At 49.9% G+C, this 26,868-nt stretch overlaps 1 protein-coding gene across 4 annotated transcripts in view; it reads left to right on the forward strand.

Moving 5' to 3' along the window:
* Positions 1-24,867, forward strand: part of SLC7A2 (solute carrier family 7 member 2) — a 60,306-nt gene extending 35,439 nt beyond the window's left edge. The window contains exons 2-13 of one of the 4 annotated variants that reach the window (XM_036763207.1): positions 3,111-4,896; positions 6,271-6,661; positions 7,016-7,171; positions 8,241-8,403; positions 9,676-9,803; positions 10,076-10,298; positions 13,285-13,424; positions 18,097-18,199; positions 18,661-18,842; positions 20,425-20,591; positions 20,786-20,894; positions 21,588-24,867. In XM_036763207.1, the coding sequence (XP_036619102.1) occupies positions 4,777-4,896; positions 6,271-6,661; positions 7,016-7,171; positions 8,241-8,403; positions 9,676-9,803; positions 10,076-10,298; positions 13,285-13,424; positions 18,097-18,199; positions 18,661-18,842; positions 20,425-20,591; positions 20,786-20,894; positions 21,588-21,727 (2,022 nt within the window). In that variant the 5' untranslated portion in view covers positions 3,111-4,776 and the 3' untranslated portion in view covers positions 21,728-24,867. Of the gene's footprint in view, positions 1-3,110; positions 4,897-6,270; positions 6,662-7,015; positions 7,172-8,240; positions 8,404-9,675; positions 9,804-10,075; positions 10,299-13,284; positions 13,425-13,686; positions 13,824-18,096; positions 18,200-18,660; positions 18,843-20,424; positions 20,592-20,785; positions 20,895-21,587 lie in introns of all 4 variants that reach the window. The other 3 variants (XM_036763208.1, XM_036763210.1, XM_036763211.1) reach the window with 3 other exon arrangements.
* Positions 24,868-26,868: the final 2,001 nt, after the last annotated feature.

Below are 26,868 nucleotides of genomic sequence, written 5' to 3' on the forward strand. Positions count from 1 at the left end.
AAGAAATTTGAGCATTTTTTTACATAGTAACAAATTTTGTTTTCTTCAAAAATTCTCTATTTGAGTTCTGTGACCACTGAGTCGTGTCCATCTGATGGTTATCCGTTCCTTAGCTCTAACCAATATATTTGCTAGCACTAATTTTTCCTTAAGGAGAATGAGGATTTGCCCCTCCCTTTAGAGAGGCCATGTGTTTTGTTATGCAACATCGATTTTTGTCTACGTACAATCAAATCCATTTATTTTTGTTCCTAAATAAAGTCTTCTAGTTCTTTGAAAATGCTCCTCCTCTCTCCTTTGGACCAATGTGTCATTCATTTTTTCACTTTGGGGTTGGAAAATTCATCTCTTTTACTATCTGATTGTTAGGCTGGTCTTTCCTTCCTCCTCATAGAAAGGAATAAAATACCTTTATTTTTTATTATTTCTACTATTTAACCCAAACTTGACGAACCACCCTAAACAAAGTTTCTCTGCCTTGTACTCATAAGCATATGTGTTTTCTTTTATTTGGACTTTCTCTTTATCGAAAAAGGAAGTTTTGTTGGAGATTACTTTCTTCCCCTTCTGCCCTCCTCTGCCCTTTCACATGTTTTTGACTGTCCTTTCTTTCCTCCCTGACTTTCTCTTCTTTTTGCCTATTTTGCTGAAACAACCATTCTGAGCCAACACGGTACTCTGGGAGTACCTGATCTGTTTGGATTAGAGAAGTGTGCTTCGCTCTACACACTTAGTTTTTTGACTGTAGAGCTGGCTGGAATCACAAGACAAGGTTTAGTCCAGTTAGGTCTTTCTTTGACTTTTTCCAAGTTTGGGTTTCAAGTGTACCTCTTGCTTGAAGTAGCATGCTGGGTAGAGAGAATGCCAGATTCCTGAGCCATTCTCCTTACTGTTGCACATATTATATTCCCTTTCTCCGACTGTCCGATGCTCCCATTTAAAAATCCACTTGGATGTTAGAGTTTCTTTGTGACAGAAGCTTGGATTTTTCCCCTTCCTGATAATGCTTAATGGAGTTTTAACAATGCTATGTGTAGGTGTATTAAATCTTGGTTCTTCTATTATTCAGGTCCTGAGAATTCTGGTTGTATGTTGCAGCCTGTTTTTGCAGGTTCTTGGAAGTTTTCTTTGACAATTTCTAATTCAGACTCTGTCCTTAATTATCTGGGAAGTCAGGAAATAGCTGTTTTGAATTTTTCTCTGGTTTAATTCTTTGTTAAACATTTCATAAGCACTTGCTGAGTGCTGCCAGGGGGCTGTGCTTGGTCGGTACTGCCCCATGATACTTGCGCTATAAATGCTGCTTCATGTTCTTTCCTTGTCGTCTTTGGGCAATTTTCTGCACCTCCTTTTCCTCTGGTGCTTTGCCTTAGCTGTCACGCTGGTTTCTACCATAGGAAGTCAGTTGTTAACTCTGTTGATCCTTTTGGGTTTTCTCATTCATTATTCTCTTCCATTCCATTTCAGGTGGCTTTTAATTCTGGGTTTAATTCCAACTGGTTTTTTTAACCTTTCTACAAACTTTTCCTTCATTTCATCTTGATATTTTCTGATGAATCTTGAGACCTTTAGCTGAGATATGAGCTATGATTGCTTTTGATACCTTAAGTTTTTCATATATTTTATTTATTTTTTTATAAATTAATTATTTTTATTTTTCAGTTTTCCATATATTTTAAAAATTGTATCAGCAGTCTTCTTAACTTTGCTCTTAATTCTATGTTGTTGATTTAGTCTTTTTGGTTTTTTGAAGCTGATTTCCTTTTTGACATTATTCTTTGTTGGTGTTTGAAAATTATGAGCCTTGCCATGCCTCCATCATGACCAGAAAACCCAAGAGTTCTCTCTACAGAGTATACTCTGCTTACTGGGTCAGGGAAGGATGGCCTATACTTAGGGCTTACCTGACTCCCGTGATAGAGATTCCTCCCTTGCCCTTCCTCCAATCAACAAGGTGTTATTATAATCATCTTTGTGCTGATTTGAAGAATTTGATAGCCTAGAACGAGAGAAAGCCTGTGTTCGCCTTCCAGACTCACCAATTGTGAGCTGTGTGAGCTTGGGGTTCTCCTCTGCTAACCTGAGTGAGCCCAGGCCCTGGCCCAGGACCTAGCTTGCAGTTTCTGCTGCGTGGGCTTGAATACAATCTCTTGGTTTGTTAGTAACATCAGCCCGTTGCCATGTGACTTCGAACGCCTAAAACTCACATACTTGCAAGCCCACCACCGGAACCTTGTGAGAGTGTTCCTCCCACCGGTGCAGATCAGGAGCCCTCCTCCCTCCCTGATCCTGTTCAGGTCTTTCTGTTGACAATTTGTTCAACCCACAGGAGGTCTTTGGCCATCCAGCTGTCATATTTCATCGGCACCTACACAAGAGGTATATGTTAAACAAAGTTAGAAACTTGTACTTGAATGACGCTGTAGCTGGTGGTCATAGTGGAAGATAATAGGGTGGGGCCCAGCCTGGGGGAAAGATCAGGGGCATTTTCCATCTGGAAAAGTACTTCCGAATTTGAGCGGGAGCTTCCTCCCTGCTAAACAACCCATGTTCTCAGATTCTCACATCCCCAGGATGGCAAATAATAACAGGGACAGCCAGAGTCCTTGGCGATTTGTGAAGTAGCGTCCCTACATTGCGTCCATTTGAGAAATAAGGAAACTGAAGCTCAATTGGAAAGTCTCCGTGGGGTTGGATGGAAGCTCTCTAGCTCAGTCCTGAACGCTCTGCCTCCTCTTGGGCTTTCTCTCATTCTGCTCAATATTCTGAGGTTACCATTCCTCCCCATACGGCAGCTGAAGCCCAATGGAAGGATGGCTGATTCTCATGACGCCCAAGGAAGCCCATGATGGATGGGGGCTTGCCTCCCTTCCTCCCTTTCCATTTAATCTTTGTTGCTCAGTGAATGCCCATCTGGAAAATAGGGTAAATCCCATCACTGTTGGGACACCAGATGGCCAAGGCTATGGTATAGAAGGGAGTGTAGAATGTCTGCCTCCCTGAAGGCAGGCACTGCCTTCCCATGGGGGGCTCACCCAGTACCAGCTCCCAGCAAGTGCTTGGTAAATACCTGTTCAAGAATTGAACCAGGTTTTTCCAAATCTGTCTAGGAACAGGGAGAGCTATGGTGCCACCAAGAAGCAACGTGAAAAGAGTGAGAAAGTCGTCTGGGACCTTGGGGACCTTGAGGAGGCTCACAGTTGTGGGCTGTCTGCAATTCTACACGCCCCACCCCCGACTTTGTCCAGCTACTCTGAAGTGCCTTTCCCTCCAAGAAGTGTCTTTGGCAGGCTGGCCAATCCCAGGACAGCTATGGGGCAGTTTGAAATTTCAGCCTAGGCTGGGAGAGGATGGGACAGGAATAAGGGAGGGGGGATCAAGCCCCCCACCTTGGGGGTGGGGGAATGGGGAGACAAGCTTTGTATCTTCTTCTGTTCCAACAGGCTTCGGAGCCAACAAAGTTAGATCTCCTAGTCCTAGCTTGGGGAAGCCGTGGTTCCAGCCCTCGTGGATTTGGAGTCAGGTCTAGGTCTGCTGATGAATCATGTGGTCTCCCTCTCTGGGCTTCATTTCCTTCATTGTAAAATGAGGGGTTTGAGCTGGGCTGTTCAGATGACAGGGTCATAGACGTAGAGTGGAATTGGACCCTGGAGGCCATGGTGTCCAACCTTTTTATTTCACACATGAAGAAACAAGACAGAAGAGGCATAGAATCTGGGCCCCTTCCCACCCTGTGACATCCAGGAAAAGTTACTTAATCTCTTGGTTTAAGTTTTTGTGGCTTTCCCAAGGTTTCATGGATGGGAAGAGGCTGAATTGAGCTTTGGACACACAGCCTCTGATATCAAATCCAACATTCTTTCCCTGCTCCAAACCCTTGGTTTTGTGAAGTGTTGGCAGCTGCATCCCAGCGCTCAGGGCCCACTTGGAGAGATGCAATCTCCTTCTGAGCCTCCTTGCCAATCACCCATGTAGGCAGTCTCCTTTGACTAATGGATTTGGAAATCCTTTGTTCGTCTCAGGTTTGTGGCCCAACCTGTTGTTTCTTGCCCTACAGAGAGACCAGTAGGCCCAGAGGGGGTACAGACACCAGGACCTTGCACTATGATGGGGAGGCAAGAGGCTCCAGGATACCTGAGACAGATACTAGGGAGGTTGATGCCCAGGAGAGGACAGAATGAGACCCAGGTCACCAGGAGGAGACAGCTCAGCTAGTCTTGGGATCTGGTCTTGGCTGTGGTTCTCACTGGGACCTGGATGACCGCAGGGAGGCTTCTCCCCACTAAATGCATATATGTCCCTAAGTGACTGGCCTGTATGACCCTTGGGAGCAGGGGGAGGCAGAAGCCAGGGAGCAACATGTATGATGTTGGGAGGAGGCTTGGTGGTGGCCATCTCCGTTGACCTTGGGATGAGACTGTGTATAGAGACCACATCAGTGGTGCAAAGGGCTGTGTAGCAGGTCCCAGCTACCCTGACTACAGTGGGGTCCTGGCCTGAATGAGGGGAAGTAGGCAGTCATGATACTCAGCCCTGGGGACTACAGTGTAAAGCATTGGGGGGCAGTTGGTGGGGGAATATTCCTGCCAATAACTCGGTTCCCCACTTACAGCATGAGAAGATTCTCCCCAGGTGTTTTCTCTCCCTGCCTTTCAAGATTCTCGGTCATGCTTCTGTGTCGTGGGCAAACCTGGAAACACCAGCCAAGAGCCTTCCCCACCTCTTGCCTCTGCTTTGTTTGCTGGCTACAAATCATTCCAAGATGGGGAGTGGTCGATGCGGTGCTTGGGGCTCCTGGCCTCCATCGCTCCCTTACCACCTCACGCCTCAGTGGTCCTGGCTTCCTTCCTGCTGTTGTGGCTGCATGAGTCCTTCCTATCCAGGCTTGTTAGGATGGTATCACCAACAGAGAATGAGGAGAGGGGAGGAGGGCAGAGACTTCCCCAGGAAGATGGAGCTAGGGGGATATTTTAGCCATTTGGAGAGTTCTGTGAGATAGAAATGGGAACCAAAGGCCAGGTACTGTCACTGTCCTCACTGCCTAAGAAGACAGTCAGAATGGCTGTGATCCAAGTGCCAGAGGGTGCCCACCGCAGTGGACAGACACATCCCGTGGTCACAAACCCTTTTTGCTCTTGTGCTTTCTGAGTCCTGTTCTGGTAGACGAAGCATTCTCTCCCTCCGAGAGGAGCAAATATGCCTTTTAGAGAAGTTGCCACAAACTGAAAAATCCCATCAGGGTCTCCTCTCCACCTCCTTGTGCATTCATGAACAGTGAGAGCCTGGTGTCCAGCCTTGGCAGTCAGCCATCCCGGGCTCCATCCCTTCCTCCATCACCCATCCCTTCCTCCATCCCTCCATTCATCGAAGCGCCTGCTTGAGTAAATTACAAGTGGGAGACTTTAAGGAGATGGTCTTTCTGCCCTCCAGAGCCACAGACTGGGCTGGAGAGGGGCACTCTTGTTGGTCTCTCCCGGCACATCAATGCACAGGACAAGGACTGTCCTTTGCTAAGCTCACCAGCCGCTCATTTCTCCAGAAGGAGCCGACTGGGAAGTGTTCTTTTCAGTAAGCAGCTGATGTGGCTGCCCCTTGAGGCAGGGAAGTGGACATCCAAGCCCAGGTGCCTCCCAGGAGTGGAATAACTAAGCAGCGCAAGTTCTCCCTAAACCACTAGGTGTCGCTGCCAGCTTAAGCAAGTGGCCCAGGCTTCTCATTAATTAATGTCCTTGGGAAACCGTGGCCTTCATACAATGGGAGTTTAGTGCAGAAGTGGCCGCATGACACAGTGGACAGAGCCCTGCGCCCCAGAGTCAGGAAGACCTGAGTTCAGATTCAGCCTCAGGTGCTTCCTAACTGTGTGACCCCAGGCAGGTCACTGAGCCTATAAAATGGAAACACCCCTGGCACCTACCTCCCAGGACTGTTGGGAAGACCCAGTGATATTAAAGGCCAAGCACAGGGCCTGGCGCATAGGACACGGTTCATGAGAGCTGTTTGGCCAGTGTAGTGCTCTCATGGAGGTGAGGGATGCTGCCCTCCACTCCTGGCAGCTGCATCCCTCTTGGTTGGCTTTGGGGGAGGGAGAGGATTAATGTGAGAAGGTCTGAGGAGTGCCACTAACAAACGGCCCCAAAGAGTCCCTCCATCTCCCCTCCCTCTGTTCTCCCCCACACTCCTTCTTGTCACCTCTCCCAGGAAGCCTTCCCCAGGGTTTGTCGAATGACCGAGTGCCATGAAATCTGCTTTGGGCCTTTGCTTTCCCCATAGATCACTGCATACAAGATGATTCCCTGTGGAGCCGTGTTAACCTTTGCCCGATGCCTCATTCGGAGGAAAGTCGTCTCCTTGGATAACCTGGAGGATTCCAAACTCTGCCGCTGCCTGTCCACGTTGGACCTGATCGCCCTCGGGGTGGGGAGCACTCTTGGAGCCGGCGTCTACGTCCTGGCCGGGGAGGTGGCCAAGTCCAGCTCTGGCCCCAGCATCGTTCTGTCCTTCCTGATAGCCGCCCTGGCCTCCGTCATGGCCGGCCTGTGCTACGCGGAATTTGGGGCTCGCGTCCCCAAGACGGGCTCTGCATACTTGTACACTTACGTCACTGTGGGAGAGCTGTGGGCCTTCATCACAGGCTGGAATCTCCTCTTGTCCTACGTAATAGGTGGGTCAGGTCAATGGGCAGACCGAGAGCCCTGAGTTTGTTTAGCCAGTAAGCCCATGTCATGTGCCAGGCATGGTGCTGAGCCTGTGGCAGGAGAAGAAGGGCAGGAACAGCTCCTGCCTGCCCTTGGGGAGCCCCCATCCAAATGGGAGACACGAAACAGGGACAGTCCAGGGTTGCTGGAAGGCAAGAAGCCCCACAATGCCCCGGAAGTGGCTGGCCTTGTTAGCGCCCCATATGCCCTTCCAGGATTTGTGTGGCCCGGGTCCGTGGTGGGAGGTCCTGTCTGTTTCTTTCCAAGAATGATTCCTGGGCATAATTCTGTGTCCCTGATTGTCCACCTGTTTTTTGAAGGAACTTCCAGCGTGGCCCGGGCATGGAGCGGCACCTTTGATGAGCTGCTCAACAAAGAGATTGGCAGATTTTTCCGGAGCCACCTCAACATGCATTCTCCGGGGCTCGCAGAGTATCCAGACTTCTTTGCCGTGTGCCTTATCCTTCTCCTCTCAGGTAAGGCATTGGGCTGTCTTTAGATTCCTTACCCCTTATTAAGCACCTCTCTGTGTGCCAGGCAGTGGGGAGACTGAGGCAAAAGTACCCAAACAGCGGAGACCACCCGTGTGGAGAGAGCTCCGCATGGGGGGCCTCTAGCACATGGGGGCCCAGCAAAGGCTGCTTGTTGAAAGCGGCACTTGACAAAACTAGGAATTCCAAGAGACAGAACTGAGGAGGGAAGACCACATGGCAATGAGGAGTGACCACTGCAAAGACACAGAAGGGGGACATGGCTTGCTCTGCATGAGGCCCGGGGGTGCATGATAGATGGGGAGAAGGGGAGTCACATACAAAAAGGCAGGTTGGAGTGAAAGCTAACACCAGAGGGCTTTCTATTCCCTCCCAGAGATAGTGGGGAGACATAGAAAGTTCAGCTCAGATCTTTGAATGACTCCAAACCGCTGAACATCCAAATCAGAGTTCTCTTTTTGTCCGCTCTCTGGGCCATGGCCTGTGCTTGCTGGGATTGTGTGTTTGGAGATGTGGCTATTTGCCCTTCCTTGTTTTCCTTGCTGCTCCCCAGTGGTGGAAGACGTCACTGGCCAGGACCCCACGTGGGGACAGATAAGTCTCCCCCTTTGCTTGCACTGCCCTTTCTGTTTCATTGCGGTTGGCAATGAGATCCTCTAAACAGGTGGCTACATGATTTAATGGATAGGACAGAGAGCCTCCATGGTGGCATGGGAGGAGCTCTGGGGTCTGAAGACAGGAGAAGCCTCTCTCCTGCTTTCCTCGTGTGGCCATGGACATGTCCCTGCCGTGGGCATCTCTTGGTCACTGCCCGTAGACTAGATGACCTCTGAGGCCCTTTCTTTCCAGCTCTGCCTAGGATCCCAATGCTATGTCTGCTCCTTCCAAGGCCGGCCCCAGGCCCATCATCAGTGGATGGGCACTAGGCTGCCCTCCCTGGGCACATCTCTTTCCCCAGAGCAGTTAGGAGAGAAAGCTCACCTTGTGCATTCCCACGTCCCCACTGCCAGGCCAACCCTATTTTTCTCAATGTGTGCCCTGTCTCCTTCCACAGGCCTCTTATCATTTGGAGTCAAAGAGTCAGCCTGGGTGAATAAAGTCTTCACAGCAGTTAACATCCTGGTCCTGATCTTTGTGATAATTTCGGGGTTTGTGAAAGGCCACATCTCAAACTGGAAGATCAGTGAGGACTTCCTCAAAAATCTCTCTGCTTCCCAGTAAGTGGACCGTCAGCTTCTCGAGGGGCTTTGTGGAACTGAGCCCTGGCTCTGGAGGTGCAGATCCCACCTCTAACAATCAAGACCGGTGTGTGACCCTAGGCAAGTCACTTCCCACCTCTGGCCTCAGGTTCCCTCTCTGTAAAAGGAGAGTTGTAATTAAATGTATGTGACAAATGTAAATATTAGGAAAGAGATGAAGAAAAGAATCACAGATTTCTAAGGAGCCTCATCGTGTGGTGGGCTGAGCACTGAAGACTGGGCTTCAGATCCTGCTGTTAGCATTAGCTGTGTGACTCTGGACAAGCCACTTCAGCAAACTGCATTTTCTTCACCTGTAGAATGGGCTGATAATAGTGCCTCTCTCTTAGGCTTTAGGACAGCCAAATGGTCACATGTTGAGCATTTTGCCAACGTTAAAGCGAAACACAAATGTAATCATCATCGGCAGTAATTCCTAGGGTGATTTAGGCCAGCTGTCTAGTGCACACTGGCCTGCAGCTTCCCCCGTGTCCCCCATCCCCTCCTCTTGGGGTGGGAGACATTTAAAAGGTTGCAGAGGCATCATTTCAGGGTGATTTAGTTATTTTGTTAGGAACACCAGCAGTTTGACAAAAGGAGGGTCATTTGGCTGACTCTCTTAGGCCAAGACAAGCAGGCATTTAGGACTCCTGGTTTTTAAAGAGTAGGTGTTCCTTTGGGAGTCAGCTTGAATTAACCCCACCCACACCTGAGACTGCCCCACCTGGGTGGGGTCTGGATAGAGGTTTGCTCAGCCTTCAAATGAGGGGAAATCTGAAGGTCCCCACAGCCTCGGTTTTCACCGACCATTTCTCTCAGGAGTGTGCCTGAGGCCGGCCTGGGCTGCTTAGCTGTGTCCCTTCCTGATGAGAATCCAAAGTCAGAATCAGAAAATGAGGGTGTAGGCTTGGTGTGTCTTCATCTCTAATTGCCAAACATGCTTAGTGTCAGTACATGACGGGCGGGTAGGACCTGGCTTAGGACCACAGGGTCACCAGTATTGGTAGGGACCATAGAGGCCACTGAGTCCAGCCCCCCAGTTTACAGGTGGGGAAGTCAAGGCACAGAAAGGCTTAGTCACTTGGGACCACAGTTAGAACTCGAAGAGGCCTCAGAGACCATCTGGTTCAACCCCCTCTGAGGCCCACTTGGGTTTCAGTGACGACTAAATTGGAAGCCCCGTGCTGCCCTCGCTTTGTGTGGGCTGAGCAGCAGGGGCAACAGGCCTGTCTCTACCTTCCCTATCTCTAGAGATCCATCCAAGAATGGAACAAACTACGGGGTCGGAGGCTTCATGCCCTTCGGCTTGAAGGGGATGCTGGCGGGAGCTGCCACTTGTTTCTATGCCTTTGTGGGTTTTGACTGCATCGCCACAACTGGTAAGAAGCCCCTCTGATGCTCGCCCAGGGAGGCAGGGCACTCGTGGGAATGCTGGAGGGGCAGCACCGAGGGAGGGCAGAGGCTTGGACTTTGCCCTTCATCCTCATGCCAGCCGATGCTGGGGGACCGCTGGTCCTGTGCCCGTCGTCTTCTGCCCTCACCGTCCCTGGGCATGCCATCAGCCCAATCCTGCCAGCCCCTGCTGAGTGCTGGGGTGAGCCAAAGCCGGGTTCTACCCAAGCCTCCCTGCCTTTTCTCTCCATTTCCTCAGGGGAAGAGGTCCGGAATCCTCAGCGGGCCATTCCCATTGGCATCGTCAGTTCTCTGCTTGTGTGTTTTATGGCCTACTTTGGCGTGTCTGCGGCCTTGACCCTCATGATGCCCTATTACCTCCTGGATGAGACCAGCCCCCTCCCTGTGGCCTTCGAGTATGTTGGCTGGAGCCCTGCCAAGTATGTGGTGGCCGTGGGCTCCCTCTGTGCTCTGTCCACCAGGTATGTGCTTTGAGGGCCCAGAAGGCAGGACTTGGGTGGGGATGCACAGAGTCCACAGACCCCATAGGCTTGGGGGGAGGCCGGGGATTCCCAGGCTGCTGAGCTGGGCAGACCACCCCGTTGCCATGTAAGACACTGTAACAGCCTGTGGCCTCTCGTAGACATTTGTTGAGCTGTCCATTGGTAGAAAGGCTGCTCTGACAGGTAGTGAGTTCTCCCTCACAAGAGGTGCTCAAGGTGGGCTTGAGGGCATCTGTTCTGGAGGCATTGCAGGCCAGGACCTCCTTCTAGGCACCTCGCTCCATACGATCCCATCAGAACGTTCCAGGGGGCTGTTGGGGCAGCGTTCCCACGTAGTACACGTGTATGTTTAAGCAGCAGAAGGGTCGGGGGCCAGCAGTGACAGGTGGCAGAGGTTCTAATAGGGCCTGGGGTAGAGTTTGACAGTGGAGCCATATTCTTTCCTCACATGACCTCTTTGGGAGAGGGAAGGGTGGTTGTGGAGGGGGAGGGGGATCTGAGAGAAGGAGTGTATTTCTCATCCTCGCTTCCTGATTTCCAGCCCTTAGAGAATCACTGAGCACCTGACCCAGGGTTGGGGTCCAGGCAGGCCTGCCTACAGACTCTGAAGCTCCAGGCAGAGCTTACGGCACTGGGCCCCACACCGCGCTCTGAGCGTTAAGACGGAGTCACGGCCGTCCAGTGTGGGTGGGGGTGATCAGGATGCTGCAGTAAGAAGGGTCCCAGCCTGCCCCGTGAATCAACAAGGATTTTTGAGCCAGGTTGGGTGGTGTGGGGCAGGGGCTGCATTGACTGTCAGCAGCTGCAACTCAAAACTAATGCCGCCCAAAAGAAAATCTCGCCCTTTTGTTCTCAGAGGGAAGCAGGAGAGTTAGTAGCGGGGATGCTAGCTGGGCCTGGGGCTGGGTTTAAATCCCGATTCAGACACTGGGTGACCCCAGACGGGCCACAAAGGCCAGCTTATTTTCCCTGTAGTGATGGCCTCTGGACTGACTTGGGGAATGATTGGAGGTTAATTGCTTTGTCGGTATGGCAGAGCGTTTTTAGGTAGGGTCCAGTTATCTCCCACTTTGGGAAGGAGGTGAGAGCCTTGGGCCACTCCCTAGAACCATGCTGGCCTGGGCTAGGGAGGGGCTGGGGGAAGAGGAAGCTCTGGAACCAATGGGAAATCCCAGGATGTTGGTTCTTCAGCAGTATAGGCCTAAGAGTCTTCCACCTCTTGCAGCTTGCAGCCCAACCCTCACTTGAAGGCTTTGCTGGTGGTCATCTAAGTGTCTGCCAGTATAGCCCATCTACACTGCCATCATTCTAACAGATGGTGGGTGTTTTTAATGTCGGTGTAGCAGGGCAGCCTTGGTCTGCTTTATTGCTCTGAAAATAGAAAGGAGTATTTTAGGACAGGATGGAAGCTGAGCAGGAACCCTTCAGATATCAGGTGGGAGAGGGGGGAGGGTCTGGGCCTGAGGCTCTGCCAGGCTCTGGGAGTCCAGGCGAGGGTTGAGGAAGCCCAGGGCAGCCTGGGCCCCAGTTCCCCTCCTCTCCAGCCTCCATCCCGTTCTCAGGCTTCCTAAGATGCTCAGACAGAGAGAAGGCCCTGAATCAGCCCTGGGTGGGCACTGTGTCTAGTACAAGTCTTGACCGCAGGTCACGGTCGTGATGGCACTTTGGGGAACAGCGCAGCCTCCTTGCTCAATTTAAAAATCAGCTGGGTTTTCTAAAGGCCTGAACTTGAAGGAACCAATCTCCTCATAATCATTGAAAGGATCCCTTGATGAAGCATTAAATGAAATGAAGTTTTAACCGTTAATTTAAATCCCCTCCCTTTAACTCAGGGCTTCTTCCTTCTCTTTTCTTTCAGCATTTTCATAACTATGTCCAGCTAGTTGGTTCCCTTTGTAATCTGTGTAAAGCATGCCCTGAAAAGGGGGCATCAAAACGGTTAAGAAGCCATGCTTTAAACTGCACTGCCTGCCGTGCTTGGGGAGATGGGAAGGCTGATCACAGATGGGATAAATGAAGGATTAAGACAAATCAGGGAATAGCTGATTTGAGCCAATATCTTCCTTCCATTTTCCCAACACCACCATTGACCTAAGCAGCCACCCAGGGAGAGACAAGTACAGGCTCATGGAAGTCCCTGTGACTTACTCAACGTCACGTGTAGGATTATAAGCTTAAAGCTGGAAGGCACCCTCCTAGAGGGGAAACTGAGGCCTGTGGCCGTCCAGTGCCTTGTCCGAGGTATCACAGAATAGTTAGTGACAGCCGGGATTTGCCACCAAATCCTACTCTACACACACATGGCTTCAGAAGGAAGACAGGGGAGAAGCAGCTATGGACTAGCTTCTTAAGTATGCTGGAAAAAGTCAAGAGAAGTGGCTTCGAATCTGACTTGTGCCATTCATTAGCTGTGAAACTTGGGCTCCTCCCTCTTTGCCCTGGACTGCCTCAGTTTCTTTTTGCTAAATGGGGGTGGGGTGGGGTGGACTTAGGTGCCTCTGAGGTCTCTTCGAGCTTGATCCAGGATCTTCTCCGACTAGCATCTAGTGAATTTAATTCCCTGGGACTCAGTTTCCTCATCTTTAAAATCCAGGGGTTCTTTTCCAGCTCCCTCCCAGGTCCCAAATAATTGGTTAGACTTTAACGGGTTTGACGTATCTTTTATAAGAACAGGGAGAAGGGTGAGATGCCAACCAGCCTGATTGCTTGCTGCTTTTGAAAGGACACAGTTGGTGGTGTTAGGGCTTCTTGAGTGAGGGTTCGATATTGGCTCAGTGGACTTGGCTTCTTAAGGACAGAAGGTCCAGTGGGGACAGCAAACTTGTGAAAAATCTCGTGGGGCCTCACGCTCTTGTTGGCAGGAAGCCCGCCATCGGCGACCTTCCTGTTCCCCTGAGTGTGTCCCCACCGTGTCTTGAGGAGGGACTCTGCCTCTGTGATATGATCTTGCTTGCTTCCCATCCAGTCTCCTTGGATCCATGTTTCCAATGCCGCGGGTAATCTATGCTATGGCAGAAGACGGTTTGCTTTTCCAATTCTTAGCTAAAGTCCATCCCAAAACGAAGAGCCCACTCATTGCTACTTTGACATCGGGTTCCGTGGCAGGTGAGGCCCAGTTGACTGTTGTTTGGAGAGGGGAGCCTTTGACCCCTTGGTCAAAGCGGGAACAATAAAAAATGCAGATGTAGTCTCTCCGGCTTGCGTTGCTCCTGCCCAGTAAGGTGGTGACGAGATGCAGTTGTATGTTTCTCTAGTCATGATGCTTTGTCCAGGTTCTCCTTCCATCCTCAAACCCACCCGAGTGGGTTCCATCCATGTTTCCACCATGGAATGACTTGTCCTTGAATTCTGCATTTTTCTGTTTTAGTCTTCTCGGCTCTATGTTTCCTTTGCCCCGAATTCTCTTTGCCATGGCACGGGATGGTTTACTGTTTAGATTTCTTGGACGATTAAACCACAGGCACTCGCCAGTTGCCGCCACCTTGACGGCAGGGGTCATCTCTGGTAAGCTTCACAAACCCAGGTTTCTTCGGCATTCACTGCAAGCACCCCATGCATGGACCTTCCCTCGAGGGCGCATGCTTGCTACGTATGCAGGGGAAGAGCATTTTTGAAATATAAATGAGATGGGCATGGACAGCTGGGATCCCCAGCAGCATGAATCTTGGTGGCAGCGTACTTGGCATCCATAAATGACTTAATCCTTAGCAAGCAGGGTTTTAGCTTTTGAATTTTTTTTTCAACTCTTTAAGTCTCTTTTTAAAAAGTGACTGAAATAGTGAGTCTTTCTGGATCTCAAGTATTAGATAGAAAATGATCTGGAAAAATTGGTCCCCTGGAATTACTCACCCAATTGATTCGCTGCAATCTAATTCAAGGCTAATTATTTAATTGTCTAAAAAGTAAGCAGGAAAAATGGTTCATGATCTTCCCGTTGGTTTTGAAATGATGCTTCAGAATTAACCCAGCCTAGGCCTCTAACACCTCCCACTCTGCCTAGTGTTGGTTCTTGTTTCCATGGAAACATGCCAGGTTAGAGTTAGAGCAGCCCAAAACCTTCAGGTTTCTCTCAGAAGCCGCATATGACTCAACCCTTCCTCCCCATTGATTAGGTAAGCTTCCCTGGGAATGGATGCCAGCCAGACTGGCATTTATAACATGGAGGCTCCTACCATGGGAAAATCATCTACGCCATTCCACCATCTACAGGCCTCCCCACCTCCAAGTAGGTTCGTTAGAGTTGTCTGAGGAACACCGACTCCACTGTGCTTGCTGGCCTCTCCAAGCTAATCCAGCAACCTGTCCCATCTTGAAGGGTGGTCCTAAGACCACCATGGAGGTCCAGGCCATAGGGAGGGGCTCATAAAGAGTGTGTGCATCCACAGGGTGCCAAGGCAGGCTGCGTGGCAAGAGTGAGTCAGCTTCTGGGCCTTCTGCCGTGTCAGTGTGTTAGGGGGTCAGACTGCCAAAGACAATGTCTGCAAAGATGTCTAAACACACACACACACACACACATACACACATTCACACACTCCTCCCTTGAGCTAGCCTCCCCATGAGCCATTCACTCATTATCTGTACACTTCCAGAAGACATGTTCCACACCTACATAAGGAGGAAACATCTGTGGACAATCACAGGGTCTTAGGCCTGGGAGCTGGAAGGGACCTTTGGTCTCATCAATCTGGGCACCTCCTGGAGCATGCTCTTCCTGTTACTTTTTGGAATCCCAGATAGGCTTTGCTATAAAACATTGATTTTTCCCATGATAAATTTGATTATAGGATCCTAAAGCCAGAAGGGACCATAGAGGCCATTGGGTCTCATCTTGCAGAGAAGGAAACAGGCCCAAGCACATGAAGTAAACCTGGGGTTCTCACTCCTGAGCTGGAAGGGACTCTGAGGAGATCACTCAAGCCCCTCACTGCACAGGAAGCAAACAGGGAGTGCCAGAGAGGTCACTTGGGGACTATTGGCCAGCACACACTGGTGGATAGATCCAGTGGTCTGTGAGCACAGCAGGGCCAAGGGCCCCGTCCTGACCCACTGCCACCAGCATCTATAGAGCCATTTAAAATGTTCAGACAGCTTAGCTCATTGGAGCCTCAGGGGTGCCCAGGGTCAGTCACATGGCTAATAAGGGTCAGAGGCAGGGATTTAATTCAAGCCTATCCTGACCCCAGGTGGCACACGTTTTACCACTATGGAGCCTCTCCAAGTTAATCTAAATGTAACCTTGCTAAAATGGCCTTTTGTTTGAAACTAAAGTCTGCTCAGTATTAGGTAACCTTTTAAACAAAATAAAACACAACTCCACAGCTTTCTGGACTAGTTAACAATTTTAAAAGCTAGTCGTGGCTTGCTAAAAACAACACCTCAATGGTCCCAGGGACTTCCATCTTTCTTAGGCAAAGTCATAGCTCAGGAGGGACCTTGACCTTCACTGAAATGCCAGCCTTGGAGCCTTAGCATAAATATAAATAAAGAAAAAGCCACAGGGTGTTTGCCGCACCTGGAGGCAGAAGGGAAAACTAGATTATCTCCTAGAAATCTATATGCCTGGTGAAGACTTTCCCAGGGCGTTCTGAGATACTTTCAGGATCCCAACATCACTTTGTTCAGGTGCCCAGTAAGCCAAGATGGGGTGCAGTATTTTAGAGCTTAGCAAGGAAACTGTTTACATTCTGAGCCACCCAGGGCAGAGCTATAGAGTTGGCACTTGGTAAGAAAATGTGTGGATGTGTGCCCACCTGCCAGCAGGTTTAAAAACACATAAACTTGAGATACGATCAGCCTAGGCCACCCCTCTTTCTCTGTGCCCACAAAAAAGGTTGTTTGGGGTTTTTTTTAACTAAAGAAAGACCACCCTTAGGCAACCACCCAATTTGCTAGAATATGCTTTGCACCAAACTGTTTGCACGTCAGGCGGAGGTGAAGTTTGGAGGCCTCTGGGCTCAAACCTCTTTCTCGAGATCTCTCCCTCGCCTGCATCAGATCCTCCCTGTCCATGGGACCCTTCCACAGTGGGCCAAGGAAAAAGCTATGCAGCCTTCTGCGAGGGCCAGTGGGTGTGGAGACTTGCCTGGGAATGATTTGGGCCAAGGATTTGGGCACTGAGTTGCCCATTACCAGCTGTGAGCAGAAAGCTTGAGCAGTCTTTTCAAGAGGCCCTTTCTCAGGATGGCCTTTGCGGAGTTTGAGGAGCCAGACCATACTGTGTGCCCATCTACCGAAGGGCCAGTCTCTGTGTCCTAAAACGGGTGGGGAAGAAGCAGGATTGGGAACGTCACTCAGCTCACCTAGAACATGTCAAGGAAAGACGAAAGACCCAGACCTGGTGATCTTGTGAAATTCATGGGAAACAAAGTCCTTTTCGATTATCCTTAGAATCAAACTTTAAATGCAAAATCTGTGGAATTTTGAATTTGGAAACATCCACTTTTGGCCATTAAAAACCTGCCAAATCCTATCCTCTCCGCTTCATGACTTGCTTTGATTGGAGAACAGGAATGTGGTCAAACAAACCAAAGTGGGAGAGCTGTGGCCTGGCTGCCCAGGCAGCCGGTGCTAGGCCAATGATTAGGCCAGATTCTACCCCCAACCCATTGGGTAACCTTGGGCAAGCCGCCGAAGGCTTGGTGCTGCCGTGCTCCTTCTGCACAAAGTGAGGATAAACTTGTGCCCAGCCTCTCTGTACTGTAGGAACATTCACATGGCACCACTCAGAGTCTTGGCAGGAAGGGACCTGAGGTTTCAAAGGGGAAAACCAAGGCTTAATGGAGGGAACAGGCCTGACCATGCCCATAGAGACAGAGGTTGAGCATTCTGTGTATTCTCCTTTTAACCTTTTGGGCCTCAGTTTCTTCATCTGTAAAATGACAGGGTTGGACTAGATGGTCTCCAAAGGTCCTTCAGATTGTAGACCTGGATCCTGGGTGTGACCCTGGGCTAATCACAGGCCTCAGTTTCCTCGTCTGCAAAATGAGACTGGATGGTCTTGGATGCCTGCTGAATCAGAAAGAGTCTGTTCTGCCACAAACTCTGCTCCCCTCAGGGACTGTATCGATCTGAATGAGCTGAGGGAGCTACCTTCCTTGGTCTGCCTTTGGGTGAGCCACTCTGAGACCCCATGGAAGCTTGTAAAAAAAACAAATAAACCCTCAGGCTGTAGCGGGATGGTTGACTCTCCCAGAACATGTCTGGAGATCAGTGAGAAACCAGAAATTAATGGCCAGCTCTGGATGGAAAGTCCGAGCCGCTGAGTGTTCCAGCATCCTCCAGCCTTGTTTTTGTTTTCTTTTTTTTTTATAACATCTTGACCTTTTTACTATGCTCCCTGTGTGACCCTGGGCAAGTCACTTCATCTCCATGAGTCATAGTCTCTCTACAGTGAAGGAGGGTTGCATTTCAAGGTCTCTGAGGAGACCTTTCTGCTCTAGAATTAGTCCTTTATGTGACCTTGGGCCTTCTCTCCCTTCTCTGTAAGTAAGATGAGGGCCTAGGTCATCCGTGGGTCCTTGGTCAAAAGTACTTATTCATCTTCCCTCAGCTTCCCTTTCTGTAGAATACTTAGGTTGGTCTTCTGTGGTTCCTTCCAGCTCCAGCATCCTGTGATACTTCAGTTTGCCCAGTTACACACCTGTGCACACACACACACACACACTCCTGTACACATGCATGTACCCCTTGTAGTCAGCTGATCCTAAGTGAATGACCTTTAAGGACAGTCTTGGGGCTTTGATTCCTCGTGTTCATTTCTCTGTTTCTCTCCGGACAGCGGTCATGGCATTCCTCTTTGACTTGAAGGCTCTGGTGGACATGATGTCCGTCGGGACCCTCCTAGCCTATTCACTTGTGGCTGCTTGTGTGCTGATCCTCAGGTGGGCCCCTCATTTCCTTAGCCTCGCCCCATTTCTTCTTCCCCCTTATCATCCTGGTTGAAGGTTCGGTTCCATGCAGAGATCACCAGACTGGATTAGCTTGAGTATGTAGAAAGAACAGGGCAGATCTTACTCTCTGGATAGTGAGTTCAAGGCCTAAGTTGGGAACCTCAGGGGGCCATGTGGTTTAGTGCAAAAATTGTTGGATCTGGAGGTGGGAAGACCTGGGTTTGACTCTGGTCCCTGACACATACTGATGTGTGACCTGAGGCATGTTGCCAGGCCTCAGTCTTGAGTTATCAGGACCCAGAAAGCCCTTGTCACAAATCTCAGATCATAGGATCACTGTCCTATTATCCTAGAAGGGATCATATCAGTGACTTGTCCAAGGTCACACAGATGGTATGTGACAGTGGGAGGATTCACACCAGGGTAATGATACAGTCTGTCCTTGGGAGCAGGTACCAACCCAGCTCTACTCACCAGAAGATAAAATGTTGCACGGAGAAAGAAGCCTTGACCTCGGGTCCAGCCACAGTCCTGCTGCCGGGATCTGGGAACAGCAAGCAGACCCTCATCAAGCCTTCGAGGTTGCCCACACAGCGGTCAGCGTCTCTTGTTAGCTGTTTGGTGGGATTGCTGGGTGAGTCCTCTTCTTCAGAGTTAACAAGACCCACACTCTGCCACAACTGGCCATCTTGACTAGTGGCTGCTACAGAGTTGGCAGGGAGTGGGGAAGTGGAGTCAGCCACTGCCACTGGAGGATGGAGCCAAGCAGTGGAAGAAAAGCCCCCTTGGATGATGCTGTCAGTGGTCTTACCCTAGTTATGGTACTGCCCATGACCTGTGGGTATCTCTCTCACAAGCCCTCATCTTGTCACACCTTATAGTCACTGATGGTCAGAAGGCAAATGGTAGAACTTGTTCCCCCAGGTCCAATGTAGCTTCCATTGCAACAATACAAGGAGACTGAGTAGTTAAGGCACAGGACAGGCTAGGTCCGTTGGAGGTTATCATGGCACTCTTGAATATAGAGGCTAGACTTTTCAAGAAGAGCAGATCTGGGGTCCCAGGACAGGAGTCACAATGCAGGTCAGCCCAGCCTGCCATCCTAGTGTATTTGCCAGCACTGGTGAAAGAGGACTAGATTTATTTGGAATCAGAGGACCTGGACTTGAATTGATTGTAACCAAGGTGATGTTGAGCAAGTGACTTCCATTCTCTGGTCCCCTGTTTCTTTAGCTATTAATTGAGGGGCTGGGATTAGATGACTGATCTCTAAGATCCCTCAGAGGATCCAAATCCGGACTCCTGTAGCCTCTTGTTCTGTATAAGGTCCAGACCAAGGGATTCCATAGTTACGGTGTGGTTGGTTCTCCAAAAACCCTTTTTCTCAGAGGACAAATATACTACTCATTCCTTTGAGCTCCAGAGCACAAATCCTCCTCAGCAAAAGTTACAGTACTGGAAAGAGAATAGTCTGGCCATCCACAGGGGAAAAACAAGGTGGATGAAAAGCAACTCTTGGAAAGCTCTTTTTTTTAACTCAAATATTTCCCAAACCATGGCATGCCACTTGATCAGGGAGGAAGCTGGACCCAGAATTGAACCAGGGGAAGGCAGCAGAGCAGGCAGGACTGTATTTGGGAAGTTACCCAACTGTATCTCAGAAGAATCCAAATTAAAAGTCAACTAAAGGGATAAGGGGAAGCTCCAGCTTCTATTAGTGAAATATGCCTTCTTTTCCCTTTTTTTAATGAAAAAAAAATCTAGTGATTTTATCTACATACTTAACTCCTTGTTTGGGAGCTCCCTCTGCCAACACAGATCTGGACTCTCACCGCCACTTGTCACTTGCCCAGAGCATTAGCACACTGAACTTGTAGCCAGCAGTTCTGGATGGGATTCTGTCTCAAAACGCTTAATACCTGAGTGATCTTGAGCCAAGCCATTTCACCTCTGGGCTTCTCTTTAAAATGAGGGATTGGATGTGATGACCTCCAAGCTCCCACTCTGAATCTAGGACTCTCAGGGTCAGAGGTAGGACACAGATCCTCCTGACTCTGAGACTGGCTTTCTATCCAGCATGAGTACATTGCTGCCTCTCCAGACAGTGACCAGGGGGTGGTATTGGAAAGCTGACCTTTTCCATCAAAGGGGATCCCTTTTACTAGGTAGTTGGTCTGAGCCGTAATCCTTTCTTTCTCCCTGGGCCTGGTGTGAAGCATTCCTGGTTTTTGGCCTCAGCATCCTGATGACCCATAGCGTGAATGCTGTTAACAATCTGGAGCCATGGAGCCTTGGCCTTCTCTCTGTGTTCATCTTCCTTATTCTCAGCATCATCCTTGTCATCTGGAGGCAGCCTCAGAATGAGCAGAAAGTGGCCTTTATGGTAAGTGTTCAGAGCCCCCACCCTGATGGAACATATTTGAGGAGTCAGAGAAAGTGGTGAGCTGTGGAAGGGAAGGAAAGTTAAATGACCCACAGCTTATGAATAGTGGGTCACTCTGAGGTGAGGAGATGGCCTTGGTGAAAGCCCTGGAGCCTTCCTGGGTGTGGGACCTGTGTCTGCCTATCTGTCCGCAGGTTCCCCTGCTGCCGTTTCTGCCTGCCTTCAGCATCCTGGTGAATGTTTACCTTATGGTCCAGTTGAATGCACAAACGTGGATCCGATTCAGCATCTGGATGGCTGTAGGTGAGTCCCTCCCAGCCAGCAGCAGGGCCCCCAGGCTGGCACTGCCTCCCCTCCTCCCCCCAGTGCTTTTGCAGAATGTGCAGGGTTCCACTCTGGTCATCTTGTGGCTGGTTCAGAGAGCCACTGGCCTGGGATTTTATTAGGATGGCAAAGTTCCAGATGAGGAAGAGGGTCTTAGAGGACTGCCCTAGGTCCAGGGTATATCAGGGGAGGACCTGAACCCAAGTCTTGCTGGCTCCAAGGTTTCCTCTTTAGCCCCTAGGCCATTCTGCCCCTCATGAGGAAAGCATTTGGAAATCTTTAATCACCGCAGAGATTTATTTGGGGGTAGAATTGTAAATGAGTGAGTTCAGCCAGCTAGCTCAGCAATTAAGAGGGAAAGGAAAGAGTTGAGGATGAAATTGGGGTGCGTGGAGTCCAAGGACCTGGGTTCAAGTCCCATAGCTAATGTCTGCTACCTGTATGACCTTGGATAAGATCTTGGTTTCCTCATCTGTAAGATGAGGGAGTTGGATCAGATGGTCTCTTGGGTCCTTCCAGTTCTAGAGCTTGGAGCATGGGGGCCTGGGGAGGCACACAAAGAGGCTGCCTTTCATACTGGGTGACCTGCCCCAAGGAGACCAGGATATGTGGTTGGCAGCCATACCAGCAGAGGTAAGAACCACTAACTGATGCCTTTTGTCTTTCTTGAAGGTTTCCTGATTTACTTTTCTTATGGCATCAGACACAGCTTAGAAGGGAGCCACAGGCACGAAGATGAGGGTGTATGTTCAGAGAACACAGTGGGGCAAGCAGAAGGAAAAAGCCCCATCGAGGCCAGCAGCCTTACATAGGGCAAATCCAGTGTCCCTTCCTCCTTCTGGACGGACAAGTCAATGTTGATGCCTATGCACTCTCCGCTGGGCAGCACAGCCCCAATGCTCCATATGTCTTCTGTTGGAAACTGGGACAGGATGTTTTGGCCAGGTTCCGCTGTCCTCGGTCTGCTTTTCTTGCCAGATCTCCCCTCTTTGATGTTTGTGCCCATGGGCTGAGCGAGCCCAGACAAGAGCAGTGCGTCTGGGGACCAGCCACTTCCTTGAGGATCCTCTCCTCGGGGGATGAGCCCAAAAACAAATGGGGGGGAGGCCAGAGATGCACCTTGCACCTTTTGGCACATGGAAATTCTTGCTGGTTTTTAAAAAACGTTGTCATGTATAATCCTGCCAGTGTTAGCCTGCGCTGGGCAGCTCTTGTAGAAATTGGGTGGCATTGAGTAGCAGGATGCTCTATGTGTACCTGTGTGCCTCACGTTTGCTCGGGGGAGGGCACCACTGCGCTTCTTTGGTCGCCTCTTTGGCCTTGTTCCTTTAAACTGACCGACTGTCTGGGTTCCTATCCGCCCCTCTTAGCTTGAGTGGAAATAGGGCTTTGGGGGGCAGCAGAGCAGGGACAAGGCCAAGTATCCTCTGGCAGGTTTTTAATAAATGCCGACAGTGGATCCCTTAAAATGACCCCCCCTCTAGGAAAGAAATATTTCTAATAAATTAGTAAATATGAATATTGCCTTCAGACTTGTCATACACTGTAGACATAACATTCCACAGCATTTAACAATTATTTAACTCAACAACCCTTTCTTAAGTACCTACTGCTGTTATGGTGGGAAGAACACTGGATCTGGTATCAAAGGACCTGGCTCCCAACCCTGGTTCTGCTGCTTCTTAGCTGTAAGACCTTGGACAAGTCTTTTGCTATCTCTGGGCCCCCTCCGTTACTTCGAGGGGGTTGAACTCAGTTGCTGAGGAATCTTCTAGCTCAAGCTTAGCATAGTCCTGTCAGCATCGTGTGCTATTCCTGTCAAAGCAGAGAAGGAAGAAACGGGGTGGGGAGGACCTTCTGGGCTCATCCTCCAGGAGAGTTCAGCCATCCATCGGACTAGCTTGGTGTGGGAGGCACAGGATGCCTGGGATTTGCCCTTTTTCTGGGCCAAATCCGCCGCTTTGCTTTGTTAGGTTTGCCCTTGTTCCCCTGCCACCCAAAGCCTTCATTTCTACCTTCTTTGAATGATGGGGGAGAGGGGTGGAGCAAGTAACAGGAAAGGGCAGAACTGCTCTGCTCCTCTTGGTTCACCCAAGGCAGCTGAGCCCAGTTGGAGGCTACGCCTCTCACCCTGTTTCTTTTGGAAGCATTTTGAGGTATGTTTCTTCTTTCCTCGCTCCCATTTTTATTAAGTATTTCCATCTGTCTGGCACTGTAAATCAGGGGGTTGTTTTAAATAACTACCTGTCAACACTGGTGACAACAGCCTCCTTCCTGTCTCCTAGCTCAGTGAGAGTACACACAGATGCTGGCGCCATGCCTGGTCAGGGGTGCAGTGGTCAGAAAATCTGGGCCAAGGAATGAAACAGAAATGAGTGAGAGACCCTAAAGTCAGCTGAGCCTTGTGTCCAGGCCCATTTCAAGTAGGCCTTTGGGGGCAGGAATGGGGGCTCAGTTTCTGCAGTAAGGGTGGATTGCTACTACCCAAATTGATGCCTTTCTTGGTGGGAAAGGAGATGCACTTCTGGAGTCTGAGGGTGGGGGTAGTTAGCATAGTGCTGTCTCAGACACCTGTGGGGCATGCACTGCCCCTAGAGGGCCCAGGGAACATTCAGGAGTCATGGCCCAAAGGAAATCGTTCAAGAAAGGTGACTTTGCAGTCCCCATCATGGGGGCCCCACATTTCTTGATTCCTTAATTGGCGGGTGGAGAGGGAGAGGAAGCCAGGAGCTCCCAGTGTCCTAAATCACAGGCTTCTGTTCTATTTTGGAAGGACGAGAACCCTGAGTCTCATTTTAAAACCCTGGAATTTGAGCTGGATGGAAGGCCATTTAGAGTCTGGGGGGAGCAAAGAGACTTGTGGCAGCTGATGGAGACCTCCCCATCTAACCTTCCCCTTGAAGGAAAGAACCTTAAGGCCCCCCCTAAAATCCTCCCTTCCTAATCAGCTGTAGAAAGGTGGGACACCTCAGTCAGACCACCAGGTGTTTTCTCCTAAGGAATTTGCTAATTATCAGCAAACACAAACATTTCCAACATACAAAGCACAGAAAGGGAGCTTGCATGGCAAGCTGGGAGTTCTGAAGAGTTCTGGTTTGGTCTGAAGTCTGCCTCACTTGAAACATGATGGAATCCCCTCTGGCCTCGTCCACATCTTCCCCACTGCGGTCCTTGGGTTTGTTTTTTGAACTGAGGCCTCCTTTCCTGTGTTGCGGCAGAGCTCATTTAGAGCTGGGCCTGCCTAGCCAGTGAGCCCTCCTCCAGATGAGGATGGTGGGGGCTACGTACCCACACACATGCACACGTCCTCTATGTATACATGCAAACATTTGCGTACAGACTTAGAAATCATAGAGATAGTTGGGTTTATGGCAGAGTTTCAAGGACTGATGCCTTAAGGCAGGTCAAAAATTCATTGTGGTGTTCTCTATTAACAGGTGTTTCTATAGAGTGTTTTTAGGTATTAAACTATTTTGAGATCCAATTTTATAGTGTATATAAGATTTTTAATGGTATTTTCCAAGAACGTGGTATTTATATGCTTCTAGCATGAAGTCAACCTTGAACGCAGAACTTGGAAAGTGTGCCTTATTTGTCATCTCCGAGGGGGTTCCTGGAGGGTCAGTGTTGCTGCCTTGGGCCGTGTTCTCAGGGGTCATGTCCATTCGGGTCCTGTCCTCGTGACACACAGTGAGTGGTCACGGCCCCAAGGACTGGTAACCTGGCTTCCTCTAAAAGTGATTGGTTTTCCAAGCTGCTGATCCCAGGGAAGAAGAGGCATTCTCTTAGTGCCCATGCCAGCCCAGCCCCTCAAGGGCCTCCTCTTCTTTGCAATGCAAAGAACATTCCAGGCAGGCATTCAGGAGAACTTGGCAGTAGAATGAAGGGGGGGCGGGGTTTGTATTGTTATTATTTTCTTGTGAAAGAAAAATAAACATGTGGTTATAATTCATCTGACTCTTCCTCACCTTTTTTCCCTCACCAAATACGGATTGGAGAATAATACTCTCAAAGGCCCTCCCTCCCTCCCTCCCTCCTTTCCTCCATCATATTATTTTGTACAGAGCCTTATCTCTAGAACAGAGATCATCTCTGAGGAATCTAAGGCCCAAACAAGCCAAGTGACTTGGCCAAGGGCACATAGGGACCAAGGTCACTCCTGGGACCAAGAACCTGGGTGTCCTCTAGTCTGATGCTCTTCTTCCCATGGTAGAAGGAGATCCAGGTGGGAGAGTTAGAAAAACTAGGCTCAAACCCCACCCCTTTCACTTAACTCTTTGTGTGTCTTGGAGCAGGTGGTTTCTCTAATTTGGGTCTCAGTTTCCACCTCTACGGGGCAGCTGGGTGGCTCAGTGGATGGAGGGCCTGGCCTGTAGTCAGGAAGACTCATCTTGATGAGTTCAAATCCAGCCCCATCTTCCCAGCAACGTGACCCTGGGCAAGTCATTTCACCTTGTTTGCCTCAGTTTCTTCTGTAAAATGAGCTGGAGAAGGTAATGGCAAACCACTCCAGTATCTTTGCCAAGAAAACCCCAAACAGGGTCATGAAGAGTCAGCCACGACTGAAAAATGGTTTGACAACAATTTCCACCTCTATGAAATGGCGGGATACACTCCCTTCCGCCCTCCCCACCTGAGAGCCAGCCCTTGGACCAACGAACAGAAAGGGAAAGAAGAGGCAGTCTAGCGAAGCTAAGGAGCACATAGCTACACCTGAGGGTCTACAGGGTGTTTCATTCCTATAAGCTCACCCTCCACGAAGGGGATTTCCTCTCTTTCAAGCCCACTCTGCTCGTTCTTAATTGGGCAGCATTCCACTTGGTTGGTGAGGTACTGTCTCTTCCTCATTAGTCACAGTCCCCGCTTCCTAGTCTTGCCAACCTTGTTCTGAATCAGTTCATATCCTGGGCTTCTCTGAATCCTCAAAGTTCACTCCTTCCGTTCCACGCTCAGCCGTTCCCATGTTGATGAGAATCCACGGCATTTCCAGTTCTTTGCTATCACAAAAAAATGCTGTTTGGAGTATTTTTGCTGTCTTGGGGTAGAGGGGGACTGATTTGCTGTAGGACTTCTGGGAATAGTAATGAGATCTCTGAGGGTGTAAACATTCTAGTCATTATCTTTGCATGATTCCATGTTGCTTCTCAGAGTGGTTGGATGAATCCAAGTGTGTTGCTGTCCCTGGCTTTCCCCTGATTCCCCTCTTCCTTTCCCATCCCAATCTCCCCCATCCCCATGGCAACATCGAGACTAGAGATGGTGGGGAGGTGGGCATGATACAGTGGAAAGCATTAACTCTGACGTGAGAGGACTTGGGTTCAAATCTCACCTCTGATACAGCCTGCATGGCCCTGAGTTAGTCACTGAATCTTCCTCCTCCTTGGTTTCCTTATCTGCAAGTTGAAAGTTCTGGACTTGATGGCCCTTCCTGACTCCTGGGATGAGTCTTTCTCCACTTTTGGACAGCTCTCATTAGAAAGAAGTCTTTTCTTACACCAAGTTGGAATCTGCCTCCAGGGCCTCCCATTGCTTGGGGCTCTTCCCCCTGGGGCCAAGCAGAACTGGACAAGTGCCCCTCCCATCCCAGACTTTTCTCCAGGCCAAAGGACCCCCTTCATTTCTTCCACCTGAGCCACATTTGGGAACATGTCTTCCCACTGGAGAAGGCACAAGAGGTTTCCAGAATGACGCCTCTCGAGTCTGTGGTGTAGCTGAAGTTCACTCTCCATGTCCCCTGGGATTCCGTGTCCTGCAGAAGAGGGGGAGGGGGATGAGCCACCCAGCCCTGCTCCTGGAAGCAGAGCGTGCACTGGACAAAGCTTCTCTTCGGTCTCTTCCCCCTCCCTTTCTGCACCCTCTGGTGTCCGGGCTCTGCCAAGCCTCGCATTGGGACAGTGGGGTCATCTGGCCTGCGGGGGTCCCCCCAGAAAGCCTCCCATCCCATTCCTACAAT

This window comes from Trichosurus vulpecula, chromosome 6 (genome assembly GCF_011100635.1).
Source record: "Trichosurus vulpecula isolate mTriVul1 chromosome 6, mTriVul1.pri, whole genome shotgun sequence".
In the NCBI taxonomy this organism is placed as follows: domain Eukaryota; kingdom Metazoa; phylum Chordata; class Mammalia; order Diprotodontia; family Phalangeridae; genus Trichosurus; species Trichosurus vulpecula.